The sequence below is a fragment of the Sabethes cyaneus genome, chromosome 1, assembly GCF_943734655.1.
Source record: "Sabethes cyaneus chromosome 1, idSabCyanKW18_F2, whole genome shotgun sequence".
Taxonomy (NCBI): domain Eukaryota; kingdom Metazoa; phylum Arthropoda; class Insecta; order Diptera; family Culicidae; genus Sabethes; species Sabethes cyaneus.
In genome coordinates, this window is record NC_071353.1 from 129,984,076 (window position 1) to 130,003,734 (window position 19,659).

At 40.9% G+C, this 19,659-nt stretch overlaps 1 protein-coding gene across 1 annotated transcript in view; it reads left to right on the plus strand.

Annotated features, from left to right (window-relative positions):
- The window catches only part of LOC128739408 (uncharacterized), a 212,932-nt gene that overhangs the window by 175,498 nt on the left and 17,775 nt on the right, over positions 1–19,659 (plus strand). Inside the window, exon 4 of the mRNA XM_053834896.1 lies at positions 13,568–13,861. Within this exon, the coding sequence (XP_053690871.1) occupies positions 13,568–13,861 (294 nt within the window). The remainder of the gene's footprint in view (positions 1–13,567; positions 13,862–19,659) is intronic.

Sequence of the window (19,659 nt, forward strand, 5' to 3'; positions counted from 1 at the left end):
AAATGTGTGAGGGTAAATGCAGTTAATTGTAATTTAAATAGAGTGAACTTGAACTTAGACATTTCTGATCGCTAAGATTTTCGCAAAACCAATTACAAGACTTTCAGTTTACAGTCAGAAAGTACAGTCACAGAAAACACGCTTATATTGTTTTGTAGCCGTTTCCACCAAGACTGCTCGGGCATATCCGTCTCTGCCACCAATCATTACTACGATGCTCCCTATGTGCCACTGCTAGGATGGAGAACTTTTCTAAAACAAAACAGATGCCCCACTTGTAGTGATTTCACAACTTAACCTTCCGTTTTTATACGATAGACTTCGCAGCCAGCTGCAAAAGTACGGGATATTTATGTGACGATGCAACTGACTGTTACAGTTTATCATTTATCCCAGTCGACATTCGGACCGATGACTGGCTTAGGCTGAGACTACCTATTGGTCAGGTCCGATCGGCAAAAGACCACCTGTTATGCCGTTCTGGTAATCTAACGCGTTAGAAAGAGCTTCCAGTTGAATGACGACGACAGTGTAAAATTGGTCCGTCGAGAAAGCTTTTGCTCCGTATTATGATGCTACGGAAACGGTGTTTGAAAAATTTTAACCACGTCTCCCAAGATCCGCCGTAGTGCGGCGGGTAGGCAGGGATAAAACTGAGCTTGATTCCATTTTCATCGCATCAATAATACTATTTTTTTAATTGCAAAGCCAAGCCTCATTGCTACATTCTGTTTTTGAAACTTGGCAGCCACCTGTTAAAGTAAAGGACAATTGTGGGGCTAGTGCTACGATCCTATTGACTCTAACAGCCTCTCCCAGCTGAGCATACGACAACAGGTTTGCTAGACTAGCGTCGCACCTCGATACCATCAGGGAGCTTCCTTTAATCAGGGAGTCCACCTTGAACCTTGACGCGGTTCCATACGAACAACGCTACGTACATTTTCTCCAACGTGCTTCTCAATTGTAACACGCTAAGTCAGTGATGGCCAAACTGCGGCCCTTTCAGATGATTCGTGCGGCCCGCGGACTGATTCGAAAGATGGTGGACTTAGGAGAAAAATTTTTGATGACATAGGAGTCCCTCAGTTTAATCGTTATGCGTCGTGCATGTTGTGAATCTGAATGCTTTCCGGTTTAAATCTTATGGTGGTTCCTAGAAAATGGTTGTTGTTGTCGCCTATTTTACATTTTGTTATGCACAGGAATGGCCAAAGATTATTGCGGCTCGCGGCATTCATGAGCGATCTGATTTGGCCCGCACCATGCCTATGCCTGGGCACCACTGCACTAAGTAAAGAAGATTGTAAGGAAGAACATTACACAGTAATCCATTCCGTATACATGACGAAACGGGAAAGTCCCTAAGAAATACAATTAACAGAAGATTGAAAGTTGAAATTTCTTAAGCAGCGTATTCTTGGTTCTTCTTAACACTACTAACACAGTTGTTACAAACCAGTTGCTCCAGCTGATATATGACTTATTTCAGTCGTAAATAAGTTGCTGCAACCAGAAGTGAGCAAAGTGTACTGTTTGGCAATTGAACTGTCGTGACAAATGTACCTACGTGTTAGTCCGTAAATAGTTGACGGATAGACACGCAATTTACTGTGTGTACACTTAAATATATTCCAAGTAATAATTCTAAAACCGCTTGGTTTTATTTAAATTTTATAAAGGTTTATTACGATATTCATCATTACCTCTGGTTCTATCATGGAAATGAGCAATACCAAGATGATACAAGTCAAAAACTACTTATAGTTAGCTATAAACCTGTTAATAAAGCAAACTGATTGTGGTTGTTGATACGATAAAACTAGTTGGCTGCGCCTCATTTCTTATAAACGTACCATACGTTAGGCGTAGCAATACAATATGGCACACTAATCAAAATTGCGGTTGCTTGTCAAACCGCAATGAATCTGTTAGTTTTATAGAGCTGCTAGCTGACTCGACAAACTTCGTATTGCCGCAATTTAAACTGTGTTGTACATAAATCGTGAATCTCGGTTGACCTTTGTCACAATCTCGAGTTGTGCAAGTTTCTGAGTAGTTCAACTTTTTAAATGATTTATTTTAGCAGAAGGAAACTTGAGTTTCATTTCTATAGGACCCCCCCCCCCCCAAAGTTAAAGGACGGAGGGTTCTCAGTATACCATAGAAAAAAATCCTGCCTCTTAAAACACCCACATGACAAATTTGATCCCATTTGCTTGATTAGTTCTCGAGTTATGCGGAAATTTGTGTTTCATTTGTATAGGAGCCCCCTCTCCTAAAGGGGAAAGACGTCCTAATTCACCATAGAAAATATTCTTGCATCCAAAAACCCCCTCATGCCAAACTTGGTTCCAGTTGCTTCTCGAGTTATGCTCGAGTTACGCATAAATTAGTGTTTCATTTGTATGGGAGCCCCCCCCCCCGCTTAGTATGGGGAGGGGTCTCTAACCATCATAAGAACCTTCTCCGGCCCCATAAACCCCTACATGCAAATTTTCACGCCGATCGGTGCAGTAGTTGTCGATTCTATACGGAACATACGGAGAGACAGACAGAAATCCCTTTTTTATAGGTAGGAGATTAAATTATGAGCTGTAATTATGAAGAAAATTAGAGTTCAACATCGAAAATATGTTTTTAAACGAGGCCATTTGTCATAAAACAAGTAGTTTTTCAAAATTGCCAATATTTCAATTGTGCACTGATTTTATCCACCTATTCATACCAATGTGCACGATAAAATTTAATGAGCGTATGCTGCACAACTACAGAGTATGCTGAGAATTTATTATTCAAACTACGGGATATTTTATTTTGATCACTATAAATCAATTCGATCATGAGCTGATCTGACAGTAAAACATTAACTTTTCTGCTCACGGATGTATTTTCAAGTCAGCAGTTCTGATGTGCCTTTTTACCAGAGAGAAAAGCGAAAAGCTTTGTTAAATTACGGCGGTGATTTTATTGCTGCTTTCAGCGTGATACGGTTGCTTGAGCTTATAATCTTATTTTTGAAGAGGTTATAAAACCCTTTTGAAGAGTGGGCCACTTGGTCGGAAGGTAGTTTTATAGTGGTCATCAGAAAGTTCCAGTGGAGCTCGTAGTTTTTCTAGCGGTTTCATGAAATCGGTCATGAAAACCACTTGAGGAATGCAATAAACCTTAGAATAATTACTTAGAATTGGAAACCATAAAATGGTAAGAAATTTTTTTCCAATTCTTACAGTGTTGGCACAAAAAGATTTTAAATGTATATTGGTGCTATTTTCGTCATGTTTCGGTAATAGATAGTATTTTTGACTCATTTTTGTCTTTTATTGACATTTTTATCAAGTTTTGGTGTTATGTAACATTTTGTCATACCTCTGTAATATTTTTGTCACGTTAAAGTTGAGTTTTTGTCATATTTAAGTCACATTTTTACCACAGTTTGATACTATTTTCGAAATATTTTTGTCATAGTTTCGACCTATTTTTGTTATACTCTAGCCATACTTTTGTTACATTTTTGTCATATTTTTGCGACATTTTTCTCCTAATTTTATCATCTTTTTATCATCTTTTTATCATCTTTTTATCATATTTTTATCATATCTTTCTCATATCTTTGTTATATTTTTTATATATTGGCCATCTTTTAATTTAATGTTATACAGTGGGATTTCGAATTTGGCTTGATTTTGGCATGGTTCGATTTTGGCATGCCCCGATTTTGGCAACACAAATAGTGTGAATGTATTCAAATTGATCACGTTCGGTGAAATATCAAAACTCAGTCGATTACGTTTCGGCCTACTGTCTTTTATTCAGCCATCATCAGATACTATTGTTAGCAGAAATAAAACAATTTTTAATTTACATATTTTAACAAACAAAATGACAAAACTTACAAGGGAATAATCTTATCACTAACTAAAAACAAAACTTTTGTCGTTCACTGTAGTTTTTTCTACGACGCTAAGTCCGTCTGTCTGCGTCGTTCCCTTTTGCTCTGTTCAAACCTTCTGAGCTTGCAAAGGGCGCCGTCGTATGTGTTGCCAAATTCGCATTGGCATTTGTTGCCAAATTTGAAGTTCTACTGTATATTAATTTTACGCTGCTGTATTTTTTGTCATATGCTGGTCATATTTTTTTGTCTCAGTTTTGTCCTATTTTTGTTATATTCTTAACTCAATTTTGATTTATGTTTGCAATATTTCTGTATTTCAAATATTTATCATATTTTTGTTATCTTTGCTGCATTTTGATAATATTTTGCCATATTTTAATCTTATTTTGGTCACAGTTTTGCCCTATTTTTGTCATTCCTGTGTTATATTTTAGTAATATATTTGTCATAATATAGTTTTGTCGGATTTTTGTTACACTTTTGTTATATTTGTGTCATTTTTTGGTTACGTTATGTTATGTCCTGGTTATAACTCTTTCATAGTTTTGTACTATTTTAATTATAATCTAGCCACACTTTAATGTTTTCGTCATATTTTTCTCAGATTTTTGTCATATTTCTGTATTTTTTTTTAGATATCAGATCAGATCTCAGATAATTTCTTTATATTTTTTTTCATTCTTGTCTATTTTTTGTTACATTTTATTCTGTTTTGTCATATTTTTGTTAGCTTTTTGTCAGAAATTGTTTTTTTTGAGATTTCTAGTCTAATTTTTGAGTCATTTTTGTATATTGTCATTATCGCCGAACTGAATATTTGTTTTTGTTATTAGTTTTGTGCCATTTTTAAGCCATTATTGTGTTATTTTCGTATTATTTTTTATCCTTTTTGTGTTGCTTTCGAATCTTCAAAGTTCCATTCGGAAATTTCGTTCCCACAGCTAATAGTTGAGCACCCAGTAACGAATCCAATCAAACACAGAGTTTATCCAGAAACCATTCGAACTCCGCAGCAGAATACTGCGCAGCATTCAAAAATCGACCCGAAAAAGCGACCGATTCAGATCGTAAGCCCGATTTAACTTAACGATATTTAAAATGCTAATGTGTGCTAATACGTCGTCTTCACAAACAACCGAAATTGAAAGCTGCGACTTAACTTCAACCAGCCAGTCAATGGAAAGATCCGTATCCGTCGGCCAACATCTACCACACCAGAATTAGGCGTCAAATCAACCGACAAATCTTTCGCCTCTTTCCCATAACGAACGGATTTTCCGGTCAGTTTCACTTAGCTCTTTTTTCGGTTCGGTTTTTTGTCCTTACCCGTGCATTGTTTGTTAGGAGTCGGCTTAAAGTTGCTGAGCTTATGAAATGTAAAGACCATTTCCTGCCAGACAGGCTTGGAATTCTTATCCTTGTGCGGGAAGCACGGATTTTTTTTCTTTTGCGTGATAAAAGGGGAAAGTTCCGGTACGGAACGGAAGAGAACCGCCTACCGGCGGCGGTTGATCGACGACAAATTAACCTGTTCGTTATTACGTAGGATGATGCACACTGCTGGGGGCAGTTTCTACTTATGTTAATCGCCTCCGTCCTTTGTTTGTTCTGCGTGGGGGAAGGCTTTGGTCAAACGGCTTCCTAGCATCATCGGTTGTGGGTAGTATTGTCATTCGTTGGCTACACCAACTCAAATTTTCTGTGCTGCATTTTGTTTTGTGATTTATCTTCATGCAAGTTGTTCTGTTTATATTTATACCCAAAACCCATGCAACCTGCGCCTGTCAACCCGCACATACAGACAGAAGTGGACAAACGGATTGGTCCCCGCGTTCTCGTAGGTTCATGGCGTTGTTTATAGCTTTTTGCAGCTCAGAATTAAAATTCAAACAACACTCTTTTCTCGAGAACGTATAAAAGTGTATTTACTGTCTACCCTCTCTAACCCCTCTTGAAAACTTCCATTTCGTTGTCGTTTCTTGATGATCATTCTACGCTACGGGTATTGCAATGCGTTCTGTTTCCACGATCTTCGTCCGTTTCTTCTTCAACACAATGAAACTTTACAGAGGGTGGTAAAGCAGAACGCGGAGGATGTGGGTAGAGGGGAAAAGGTAGCACACGGAAAAAAGAAGAAATCTTAAGAAAGCTGCAGCACACCTGAGCCAACCGAACGAAGCAAACATCGAGGGGCTGACTCGGGTTGATACTCACCACCGGATCGACCAGAAACTCACCACGCCGACCGCTGCAATGGTGCAACAAAAGGCGATACAAACAAGTTGGAAACGAGTTTTACCTGGTGCTGGTGTTGAAAAACGATCAAGTTTGTGTAATCTGCTGCGCTGAAAGTGGTTGAGAGTGGCTCACCCATACACGTTCATTCGCACCTGTCCGGAGTTCGTCGGAGCTCGGGCCCGCCGCAGGCTTGTGTGTGGGATGGCAAGCGCAGCAAAATCAGTCTTGATTTAATTCCCGAACCAACCGGTTGTGTTTTTGAGGAAAATCCGTGTCCGTCGCCGTCCGGTTGTTTCAATTCTGTTCAGCTTGCTATCCTGGATTTTGAGCGCAAACTTACTTTTATCTGTGTCTGCGCGTGTGTGTATGTGTGTTTGTGGGAATGTGTGTGCGGGGCAATCGCAGCTTAGGTACCGTGCTATGTTCCGCTATGGATCGGTGTTGCGAATGGATCTCGCATTGATCTCGTGCTCGTGTTACTACATCCTAAGAAGTGGAAGCAATTATGATGCGAAGAAGCAAAACCGATGGTTAAACTTGCTAGAAGAAGCTAACGTTTTATGAGAAGAGAAGTTTATTGTTGTTCCGAGAAAAAATCAGGTTCGTGTGCTGTACGAGAATCGTATGGTACGGTGCTGCAGCAGTGGGAATTGGGATCGGCGGTAGCCTCTGGTAACCTGCGCGGAAACGAACGCACGTGAACCGGACGACATCTGTTGATCGACGGAGACGATCTTGCAAGGATTACCTGTATGCTGTATGACACTTTTTTTTCGCCAACCGACCCCAGCAAATGACCGCAAGAGTAATGAGCGGTTATTACATTAATAACCACTGCCACGAAGATGATGCCATCTGTTGCTGTGTTGTGGTATTAATAGAATTACTCTCATCGTTACGATTGGTATCATTATTTCGATGACTGTAAATTCGAGTTTCACCTGCTTTTATTTTTACGAGCGGGGATTCACCTCTGTTTCCGAAAATGCGAGTTTTTTTTTCGGTTGTCAGCCGACCAGACACACATGTGACTCATCACAATTCGGTGGTTACGGGGAAGAGGCAACAATATTAAACACACACAGTGTACAATTAAACAACCCAAAATGTGCAGAACAGGTTGCGTGGTTACGGAAATAACACAGTGCATTTTGCACTGAGGCACCCGTCAAAAGCATGCAATGTTTTCGATACACTCTTTTAGTTTTTTTGAAGGGCTATTATCGCATCGAGGGGCAAACGCAATTACCGAAACTTCACTGCGCCATTGATGGACAGCTGATGAGTGTTTTACTTTATTCACACAGCCTGTGGCAGGTTTATTGGGCCTTCACCCATGATGATCAATTAGTGCACCCGGTAGCCTAATTGGTGCACTTTACCGAGGTGGCAGAAGCACGCCCGGCAGAAACAGGTGACCCCTTGGTTTTGCTGAATGGAGGTTCGGCCCATCGATTTCGCTGATTACACTCCCGAACCCGAACCTGGTGTTAGCGATTTACTCGTTTTTTGCACTGTTGTGACAGCTGGTTTGTGACGGGATGTGCAGCATGCTAGTCTGTCACCTTTAAATTTTGTCATAAAATAATAACTCTATTTACAATTGGGGTACTTCGTCAGAAGTGCTGACCCGGAGACATGCTCACACTCGGCCATCGTTCGTCATCGACCAGTTCAATGTCGTGTCATCGACGACGCCTTCGTTTTGCTGTGTGCAGTTTTTTTATCGTGTATTAATAATAACCACAACAAACGGCACCACTCCACTCTCCAATTTCGGTAATGATTGACCAGTCCGGCTCCGGTGAATTCGGTCGTCCCTACCTGATTTGGTGGACCGTGGATCGTGACTGACACTTTAATCCCAAATTGCCCACTTAAAACGCTGCTACGATGATAGCGCGTTTTGCATTTCTATTAACGCCTCCTTCTGCCGCTTCATTTTTTTCCATTCGTTAACCCCCCCGATTGACAAGCGGAATGCAACTACTAATGTCAATAATTTCTGGCAAGCAATTCGAAAGACCCTGTGATGATGGTGTCACGTGAAGGTTACGAACGACTCAATTCACCCAATCTTACCATAAAAATGATGGTACCTTTTCATATTTCATTCACCTTTTAAAGTGCCCTCAAGTTCAGGCACATTTTATAATTAAACGAAAATCATTTTCTGGCGGTGCCCAGACATTTACGCAGAAGGTGGGGCACCGATCTTTCAAAATCCTTGGTTTTGCCCCCGGAAAACTAAAGAAATGTTAGGATGGCGGCCTTATATTTACGCAATTATTGTACTTATCGTAAAAATGCTTGCCAAATAGATTAAAAATTTTGTACATCCGAGTCCAGTTCCGGGACTTTTTACAATAAATTTTACAAAGAATGTGCGCCTAGACTTAAAAGCTGCTACTTGAACTTGGAATAGTACTTTAAATTAGACTTGAAACAGGACTTGATATTGAAGTTGAAAGTGGACTGGAAATTAGACATAAAATTCGACTCTAATATGGATCAATACTCTGCTTAATATCAAGCTCAATATCAAGGGTAAGGAACCTATTTTAAGCAGTCTTGTCGCATCACTGATTGTTTTACCTTGTTAAAAGCGATAGGTTGACTAAGTAGAGGATATCCGCATATCAATCTTCTTGTTAACTTCAATTCTTTCAGCGATTACCACTGAAAGTCACTATTATTAAGCTAAACTTATGATATTTTACATTGAAAATTGAGGCACTGCAACTAATTTTAATCAGCCCGAACGCATTTAAATCACCAAGTTGCTTTCTTAAGCAGTCCTGAATTTTACTGACCTGCCCACAAATTATCAAAGTTATAAGTTTGTGACCGCGGCATCAAACGACGCAAGTGCTCACATTTCTACTACAATATGGTATGTTAAAATTGAGTTCCTGACTTTTAGAAATGCTGTAATCAGTTCTCAAAATAGCGAGGTGGCGATTCGCTTCAGCAACTGAAAAAAATGCAAGTTTTTGTGAAAATAATTTTTAATTCATCATACTTCTTGTCGAAAACACAGTAAATTGTACATGTATGAATTACATGTATGGTTTAAATTATGAAAATATGAACAAAGTTCTGCATTTTAAGCTCATTTATGTTCAAATAATTAAAATAGGTGACCTCTGATTAAGCCGTTCCTTACCCTACTTCAAATCTAATTGCGAATTAGCTTTAAAATTGACATAAGATTAGAATTGTAGTTGCAGGTACATGAATTTGGACTTCAAATTGGATTTTCATTTAAAAAATGCACTTGAATTGGACATTAACTTGAAGTTGAGAGTGACTGGATCTACTTTTACGTAATTAATTTGCTTGTCGCAAAAAAGCCGCTCTTGGAATGAAAACTCGAAGCAACACTCGAGCGCTACAGTGTGGGCATGTTGCGAAACATGGTTTTTCTGTAAAATGACTGTTTTTTGCATGGACGATGAAATTAATGCGAGTGTCCCGTCTGTTTGTTTGCGGTTTTACCTCAAATTGGACTAGAAATTGACTTGAAAATTTGAAATTGGACTTATATTGGAAGTAATTTGAACTGACAGTTTTACCTGGAATTAGACATGAAATCGAACTGAAAACAGAATTAGACGTTTCGATTTGAAATTGAACTTCAATTTTTATTAGACATTGAACACAACTGAATTAGACTTGGAATGGAACTTGAAATTGGATCTTGAAGTAGAAATTAAAGCAGAAATCGGACATGAAACTGTGTGAAAGTCGTCGAGCTGATGAAATTAAAATTAGTATTGAAATTAGACTTGAAATCAAAGTTTAAAATTGACTTAAAATTGAGCTTACAATTGGATATTAAATCAAACTTAAATTTGGATCAATTTGAATTTGCAGTTTTACTTTTACTTGAAACTAAGATTGATATTTTTATTATTCTTTATTTAAGAGGTTTTCAGCCTGCGGCTGGCCCTTTTAATATCTTACGCTCTTACACATTTTATCTACGAAAGAGTCAATTTTTCTGCCCCGTTTTTCCACTATTTGTTCTGTTTTGTTTCTTTTTGATATAAAAACATTTTGTTGGTTTTTATTCTCATTTTTTCTTCCACTTTTTGCTTCTGTTTTACCAGGTTTTTCTCTCGTTTTTCCTTTTTTGTATCCGTTTCCTGTTTAATTTTCCCGTTTTTCTGCATTTCGTACGGTTTTTCTTTTGTTTTTCATACGTTTTTTGATATTTTCTTCTCTATTTTCCGCCTTCTCTTTTCCCTTTTTCTCTTCTCTGCTTCCTGTTTTAGTTTTTTTAACTCTTTTTATCTCTTTTTCTTCTGGTTTACGTCTTCAACTGTCCCATTTTTTCTCTTTTCAATGCCTCGTTTATTCTTCTTTTCTGTCACGTTTGTTCTGTTTTTGGCTCGCTTTTTCCCTTTGCTGTCCGGTTTTTCTTTCTGATTTCCCGTTTTTTTCGACTTATTTTCTCCTTTTCACTTTCTCATCATCTTATTTGGTCCGTTTTTCTTATTTTCTCCTGTTTTTTGCCGCTATTCTTTTTTTGCCCTTTAGCTTATCTTGTTTTCTGTTTCATCTTTCTTTACTCGTACCGTTCCATCTTTTCCCTTCCGTTTTACTACGTTTTTTGTCACCTTTTTGTGCCCGTCTTCCCTGTATGTGCCTCCTTCTCCCTCTTTTCTCTCGTTTTTTTTATCTGCCTACTGTTTCTTCCCACTGTTTCTCTTCTTTTCCTGTTACGTTTTTCGTTTTTTCAGTCCTGATTTTCATTTTGTTTTTACTCTTTTTATGTCTTTCCGATTTTCTTGGTATTCAGTCCCGTTTTTTTCTTTTCTTGGCTCGTTTTTTTGTCATTTTCTATCCCGTTTTGGTTCTGTTTCATTTTTTCGGTCTCAGTCGGAAGTCTTTTTTCCCTTATAATTGCTCTTCTACCTCGTTTTTTGTTTTCCTCTGTTCCATTGTTCCTTTTATTAAGTGCTGTTTTTTCTCATGCTTAATCACGTTCTGTTTTTCTTTCCATTACATTATTTTTTTTTCATTTTGCTTTTTTTTCTGTCTCAATTTTTTCCTTTACTGTTTTTATTTCTCCACTTTTCTGCCCCTGTATTTCCTTCATTTCTTTTCCACTTTTCTATTCCGTTATTCTCCTTATTTCTCATTTTATTCCAGTTTGTCCCCATTTTCTCGTTTTTCCTTCTTTCATTTTATCCTTTTTTGCCTCGTTTTCCGTTTTTTTCTTTCCCGTCGTTTTTTTTTCAACTTTTTGCTGTTTTTATATTCCTTCGTGCTCTGTGCTGAACAGCAGGTGAAGGACTACCTCTAGATGTATTCCGAGGTAACCAATAAGCACTAACATAAGCAGTAAATCAGCCCCTCATTAGCATATCTGCCATTTTATACTGCACATTGCTGTTTATTAGCTTTTTGAATGATTCACAGCATTAAATTGACATTCAAAACTCTACTAAAATTCTTCTAGTCGGTAATTAGCCGCAAATAAGCATGGTCAGCACTATAAGAGGATAAGCAGTAAAGTAGCTGTATATTTTGCCAAAGTAATTTTTGAGTAGCATTTAAGGTGACTTAAATGCTTATTGGCTTGCATGTGAATGGCATTCGCAGTTTTCCACCATCACTTCACTGGATTAGAAATTGGTCTTGAATTCGGGTTTAAAATTTTACTTCAAGTTGGACTTAAAATCAAAGTTGACTTGAAACTGGGAATAAATTGGATTTGAATTGCACTTGAAATTGTATTCGGAATTGAACTTGAAACTAGAATTAAAATTGGGCTCAAAATTGGTGTTGAAATTGGACATCATTCTTCAAGACAAAAGAAAAAAATGTCACCACAATATGACACCAACGACGACGAGGACGACGTAGAAGGCGTTGGAAGAAAAATTACGACCCGTGCGGCGTCAAGTTGCCGATTATCGAATCGCCTTCGGTGCGTGCTGAGGGGTGGTGGTGGTGGTTGTGGGGACACGCTAACTGCGTCACAGTTCGCGTCGCATAAATGGTAAGCTTTTCGGGCCGGTTTTCTGTTTCACCCATAAGATCCACCCGCAGCGCAGTAAGCATTATTTAATCGGATTCTGGGATCACGGCGTTTAATTGGATTCTTCCAAAACTTGGAGCAGATTTCCGCCCGCGGCGGGGCGGTGAAACAGATCTGGAACTTGGTCGGTTTCCGGTCGTCACAATCGCTTGCTTCACGAGTGACAGCTGAAGTGATCGCCTTTCACCGCTCGCTGGCGAGCTGCCAGCTCGTCGCGCTGGCAGCGTCGATGACAAAACGAGGCTATTTACGTTTAGCTTGTAAACAATTGTTTGCATTGAACGTGAAAAAAAGCAGCACTTTCGCGAAAGTGAAACAAAAACCTGCCAGACCTGCAGGAAAGTTAAACAAAGCTTTACGTCAGTCGGCTCTTGTCGTCCACACTCACTCACTCGCTCAGGCTGAGGTGACTCATCGCGACGCGCATTTCCGCTGACGAAGCAGACCACGCGGACGCGTTCTTTCTGCTGGTATTCTTCTTTACGGTCAGCCCTTACCTGCCGGCCCGCTCGAAGCCATTAATGCGGCGTGTAGTCGAACGAAACGGATTTTTGAAGTATCGGGACTGCACTACATAAGGAACGCGCAAAGGAAATTCTCGACATAGTTTAACGATGATGAGTCAAACATTTTTCACGCTGCTTGAGGTGATTCGATCCGTGTTATGCAATGCAATCCGTCTGCCTACCCACAGATGTCTCCACACCATCCGCGTCTGTGTCCACGTCCACCCGTGGGTGTATCATCGGGTTACCAAGGTTACCAAATAATCCCTTCACGCTGTTCGACCGTAGCGAAGCGTCTAGAAAATAAAAGTTTCGAAACACGTCTTCCACAGATTATTAGGTGATTTTCTTTCGTCCGCTGTTCGGCTTTCGGCTGGGCCGTTGATCGGATTGGAAAAGCTGGAGAAAACAACGCGACGGCAACAATGATCAAATTTCGCTACAAGCGGAAAGAAGCTCCGGCGTCGGGTGCTGCTGCAACTGGTGGCACCACTAGCGTCGCTAGTGGGACGCAAACCGGTAACCTTTCCACCCAAACGACGCCTTCTTACCTTCAACCTACCTCAAGTGCAACACTGCCAAAAACTAACTCCAGAACCGTGCATAGTCAAACCGCGCAAGTCGCTCAGTACCACCCGTATTGTGATATCACAAGCTACAGTCCAAATCACATCAGCACCTCAAGTCACTGCCTGTCGAACGACATTTCCTATCATCAGGTGATCAACCGAATGAAAACGGAAAGCGTCCACCAGCAGCACTATGAATACATGTCCTGCATCAATTCGGTCGTTGTGAGTGCTTAACCCCAAACCAACCACATCAACCAACCGGACTATAATCACACTCATCTATTTTTTTTGTTTCTCCCCCAAACAGGAACTCTTCTCCCAGCTGCAAACCAGCTCGGAGCCTGCCCTCTGTCCGGAACCGCTCCGACGAGCCCTAGCCAGTGGCCCACTGGCCGGCCGACGTTTTCCACTTGGCTGCCTGGGTGACGCCGCCGAATGTTTCGAGCTGCTGCTGCACCGCGTCCATCAGCATCTGTCCCCAGCCGATGGGGACAGCTGCGAGACGCCCCAATGTGTCGCCCATCAACGATTTGCCATGCGAGTAGTGGAACAGAGTGTCTGCGAATGCGGTGCCAACTCCGAGCAGCTTCCGTTTACACAGGTGAGTCAAAGCAACAACCGTGAACTCAATGACCTTTACAGCAGCTACTTTCACTATCCGTGATCATATACACACGGATGGATTGATGTTTGCGATGATCAGACTGCCTTCGGCTTAGCTTATTGACATGACGATGGAGTGTAAGATTTTATGACTTGTGGCGCAGTCGCATTCCGTCTGTCAGTGTAACTTATCATTAGCCACCGTGCATCCAACCGGACGAGGCGGAGACGAGTGTAGGTCTGTGTGCTTGGAGGTGATAAAAAAACAAGATCCATCACAATAAAACATTGGCTGTTCCATCAGTTTGTAAATTACCGATGGAGGATTCGTCATAAATCATAATCAGTCGGACGGACTTCGATGCTGAACACGTTCGGCAATCAACGTCTCTGACGACGTCTGACGGACTGACGACGACGATGATGATGATTCAGGGTCCGGGAGTTGAGTAACGTACGCCAGAGTCATGTTACTTTACGCTTAATGTCATACCTCGACACCTTTTCAGAGTGCCTGTCCGTACCCGTGGTCACGTGGTGGTGGCCGATGAATACCGCAGTGTTTATTATGCGGTAATAATTACCATCACAGGAGGTAATGTGTCCAGTTTTGGGCTTTTAAAAGTTTCCTCATTAGGTCGGTGGGGGAGCAGCGGCCTAATGAGTTTTTATCAACAGACTTTGGTAAGCTCTCGCCTTCTTTTGGAAGTTTCATGGCTTGAGTGTTTTCTCTAGGACTGAGTCTAGTGTTTAAACTTGTCATTTATTATGAGTTTGTGGAGGCTTAAAAGTAGTTTCACCGTCTCGATAACTCCACTAGACGGCTCATTTTGGCTTTTGAACGACCGGGGTTCATATGATAGTGAACGAATTGATTCGAAAAAGTCCATATTCTTTGATTGTGCTGTCAAAAATCAATTTGTTTGTACGGAATAAATCAGTTTTCATATGGTAGGGTGCATTTATTCACGGCAAATAGCAGTTCAAAAACCAAAAGCCAAAGCACCAAGACTCCCGTCTTGTCTTGAAAACCGATATGTTTTTGCGAAATACCAACTCAAATAATTATTTTTTGTAATTACTTACCATTTTAAGAGAGCATTCCGAAATTTCCTCCGTCCGTAGCAATGCAAATTTCTGCGATTACATCGTTCCTCGCCAAGCCGCTAATCCTTGTGCTAGTGTATGCAGGGGTTCAACGTCGAACAGTCGAACAACGGAGCTGTGTCAACTAGTAATGTAAAATCTTTCTCTGCCCATCCGAAGCCGAAGAGAGATCTATTCTTTCCAGTTGCAAATGAGTACAATTATGATGTAGTTCTGCTGATCTGATCGCATAACTGTTCAGCAATAACTTTGCCGATTTTAACTCTTCGAACAATACTTCGAATGTTTACCATCAAAATATCTGTAAATCACTGTTTTCACTCATGACTAAATTTGAGTCTAACCTATAACCACTGCCTGTCTTCTATGTCCAAAAAACGCTTACGCAGATTAAAAAAGAGCAGCGCTACAGCTTTTTGAAGATACTATTGGATCGCCCTTAGTTTAGGAAACCGCAGTTCAACTGTACGAGTAACGATTAAATACAAAAAACACAAATGATTTCGGTACGCATTCAACTCTAGCACACTCAACTATGCGCAGAAATCCAAGATGATTCTAGCGTTTTGTTAATTCCAAGAAGAAAGCAGCTGGCCTGCCATTGCTAGTTCAGCTTAGTGAGCAAGTTGCCAATCCTCAATTTGAACAGAGTGCACTTTTTGCCTAACACAATGTGAATTCGTCCAACAGAAACTCTGTCTCACTTGGCTAAGTTGCGATTGCTACTAGTGATCGTTCTTCTAGTGATGCATTCTTGCGTTCCCCAGGGCAGCAATCGTGGACCCCTTTTATTTTCGCTACTCATCAACGAGCTATCTATTATATTTCCCCCTTGAAAATGCAAATACTATTTGTTTGCTTCTTTTCTAGCAGCATCCTAGCATCTAGCATCTAGCAGCGGTCCTGGACTACTCGTCACAAATTTATTGAGCGTTTCAACACACGCAAATCGACTTCAATCTGGTCAAGCCATCTAACACGTTGGGCACTCTATCCCTGGTGCTAGTGAGGTTCTTGAAGAGAACTGCTGTCACTGCAAAGTCCTCAGCGAGCAGTTTAACAACGAAAGTGACTTGCTGCATCTGTCGTCTCCGAGCGAGCGTTTCGAGACTAAGCAGGTGACATCTATCGGAATACGCTGGAAGGTTCCAAGGATCACGCTGCGGGAGATTCTTGAGAGCCAGCCATATGAATCTTTTTTGGGCATGCTCGAGCCTTAAGTTCCATGTTACGTCGTTCGGTGTCCATATTACGGAAGTGCTTGCATGGTTCGGTTTAACGAGGGAACAATATAACACCTTCAGGCAATGCGGGTCCGTTAAATCCTTAACAATCTTAGAGATGAAGCCAAGTTGTCGATTTTTCTTGCAAAAAATCGACATGAAGTGCGTAAGCGTAGGATCCAGTAGAATACTAAGATTCGTTACATGGTCCACTCGATTGAGAATAGTACCGACGATACTGATAACGAGTTTGTTCAGCTGATACCAATTGACCAACAAAAGATTTTCAAATCATCGCCGTAAACTATTTTGCATTTATAACCAAGCGAAAATGCAACATCGTTATTGAAAATGACGAACTTAATTGGTCCCAAATTGCTCCCTTGCGGAACGCGAGACATATTAACAAATGGTGAAGACACGAAATTCCAAACACATCCAGGTTGACAGATTCCAGCTAGACATAAGGCGTGGTAAGCTCGGCGTCTGCATCAGACTTGTTCTGCTTGAACGACAGACAACGTAAACCATTGTAAACCAAGTTGGATGGGATGGAGTGATTTTTCCTTTTTGTATTTACAAAACCCCAAAGGGACTTTGGATTCCGACACAAGCCACTGTACTCTTATAAAACTTTGGACTAATAAAGTGTAGCATTTTGCTTTCTATAGTTGTTCCTTGCTCTCTTGAAGTTGCGCTTTATCGCAGCTGATTTATAAGCCCTCTCTCTAACGACGCTGCCAGCTGTTGAGGTCGCTTTTCACTTTTTGAAGAACAGGGGTACTACAGGAAGGTGAAATTTCGCTTCGTTATCACTGGAACTTTTGAGTTTAACCACTGACGAATAACGTTGCTGAACTTGGGGGCCATATCATGAACAACCACGCAGTTGTAGACATCCATCCAATGTAGTTCCAATCCACAGCTAATACGTAAGCAGCAAGACTGTCGAAATTGATTTTCCCAAAATGGAGTTCTCGTAACGTTTCTAGTTTCTCAAACATAAGACTAAATCTAGAGAGCAGCCGTTGTTATTCAGCTGTAGGATTACTTGATTCATGTTTAAGAAGTCCACGCCATCGACCAATGCTGTATTTGCCGGAATTAAATACGAGTTATTAGGAAGTGCACCGTTCCCGTCTTCGCACCATACAAGGTGATTGTGGCCGCCGCACACGAGGACAGTACCACCTTGAGAGACGCTGTTACAGAGTTCACGGATGGTGCTAATGTGTTCTTCAATTAGATCAACCCGTTCAGGCTTTTGCTGGGAGGGATGTAGATATTACACATCAGGAAACCATGGCCCCGTATGGTAGCAGAAACACACATCTGCTCCAGCCTATTACCGTTACAGGTATCAATGTGGGAACAACCATGTTGCTCGGCAACAGTAATCAGCGCACCGCCAATACTACACTTGTCGCTGTTAACATTGGATCGGTCACAACGGAAAACATTGAGTGAGGTACCCAAAATCTGCAGTGAATTGATGCTGTAATTTAATCCATTCTCTGTTAGCATAATTACATCGTGGCTTCGGCCAACAGTTGCCAGAAAGATATCAAAGTTTGGTCTTACATTCTGGTATTAAAACCAGATGGCAGCACTATTTATTGTTGCATCACTTCCGCGGGAGTATCGTGCGTTGGAGTCAAGCACACAGCTGGGGATCTCTGCAATTTTTTGGCAGAATAATCCTCAAACTCGCGGAATACAATACCTTTTGGCCAGGAACATGCTACTAATGTCCGTACCAACTCATCAACCACTTCCTGTTTATCGTCGTCTAGAGTGACTATATACAGAGTGGCGCCAAGTCATCCCAAATGTATGCAATGCGGTTTTTCCAAGGTTTTTCTTTCTCTTTCCTGCATACGCGTTGGATAGGTCGTCTGCTCGATTGGAATGACACTGACAGATAATTAACATTCCAATTTTGACATTGTCGCCACTCTGTATATAGTCACTCTATCGTCGTCAATAATAGTCACTGTCCGCCAGAGGCGAATGATGTTTTCTCTGGAGCATCTTCCTAGTATATAGTTGGTTTTCGATACATCCTCAGTTTTTAGTCTGGCGTAGATTGCCTCCGCCGTACTAAGTTTTCTAGTAATGTTCAGGTCGTCTACGAAGGTTAGGAGTTGGCTACTCTTGCTAAAAATCGATTCGCTCGTTTTAATGCCTGCACGCTGGATCACATCTTCAATAGCAACGTTAAATAACATACAGGACAGTTCATTTCAGTGTCGCAACGCTCTGCGCGATTCGACTGGATTCGAGAGTGTCCCCGAAACGTGACACATCACTCGCTTCAGGGTAGCTTGGATCAGCTGCGTCAGTTTATCCGTAGAACCGTTCTGGTGCATTATCTGTCATAGCTGTTCGCGCTCGATTGTATCGTATGCTGCCCTAAAGTCCACGAAATATGATGCGTGGGCACTTTGTACTCTCGACATTTTTGCAGGATTTGTCGGAGACTGAAAGTTTGATCCGTAGTAGAGCGGGCCCCCAAAAAGCACGTCTGCGAATTCTCTTGCTATTGGGGACACTTGTCGTATCAAAATCAGGGAGAGCATCTAGGCGGCGTTGATCAGCGTTATGCCGCAGTTATTACAGAAATCCAGCCCTTTTTGTAGATGGGACAAGCTACAACTTCCATCCACTCCTCCGGTAGTTTCTCCTCCTGGTAAATCCAAAATTATTCAAATTATCCAGTGAAGTGCCGTTACTAGTGGTTCTTGGCCATTTTTTGTAGAGTTCTGCCGGGAGTCGATCCCTTCCGGCGGCTCTGTTATACTACGGCTGACCGATTTCTCGACGGATCTCTTCGTGATCGGGAGCCGGCACGCTGTTATCATTTGTAGCCATTCCTAGGTTAACTTCCGTTCCGTCTTCTTTTGTTATATCGCCGTTGAATTGCTCATCGAAGAACTGCTACCACCTGCTCTCGTTTGTCACCAGGTTTCTTTACGCGACTGGTTCACCTTTTTAAAGAACTTGCGCATCTCATTAGCCCGGAATTGTGTTGTTCTAGTTCCTCACGATCTCAAACCAATTATTTCGTGCACACGTATGGCGATAGTGACTCAGATGCAACCTTCAACTTTTTATGGGTCCTTCATAAAATTTTAAATTGGTTTTTAAACACTGACGACGACTAACATGACATTTACTACATTCCACTTTAAGAGAACTCGCAAGCGCTCATATCAAACAGTAGCAATGAACAAAGGCACGGTTTGAATGAGAACATTTATGAATAAGTATCGAAAATAGCCCGGTATTTCTTTGAACGTTATTCAAACGAGATAATAAAGTCATTTTGACAATCGCCTGAGTTCATTGATTGTGCGCTTCCAGCGTGGTTTCATTTTTATCGTGTCAGTCACGTAGTCCGTGAATGACATTCTGCCGGACCTGTTCTCTAGTTTTTCAAGATAAATTCAAGGTAAATTTATTGTGC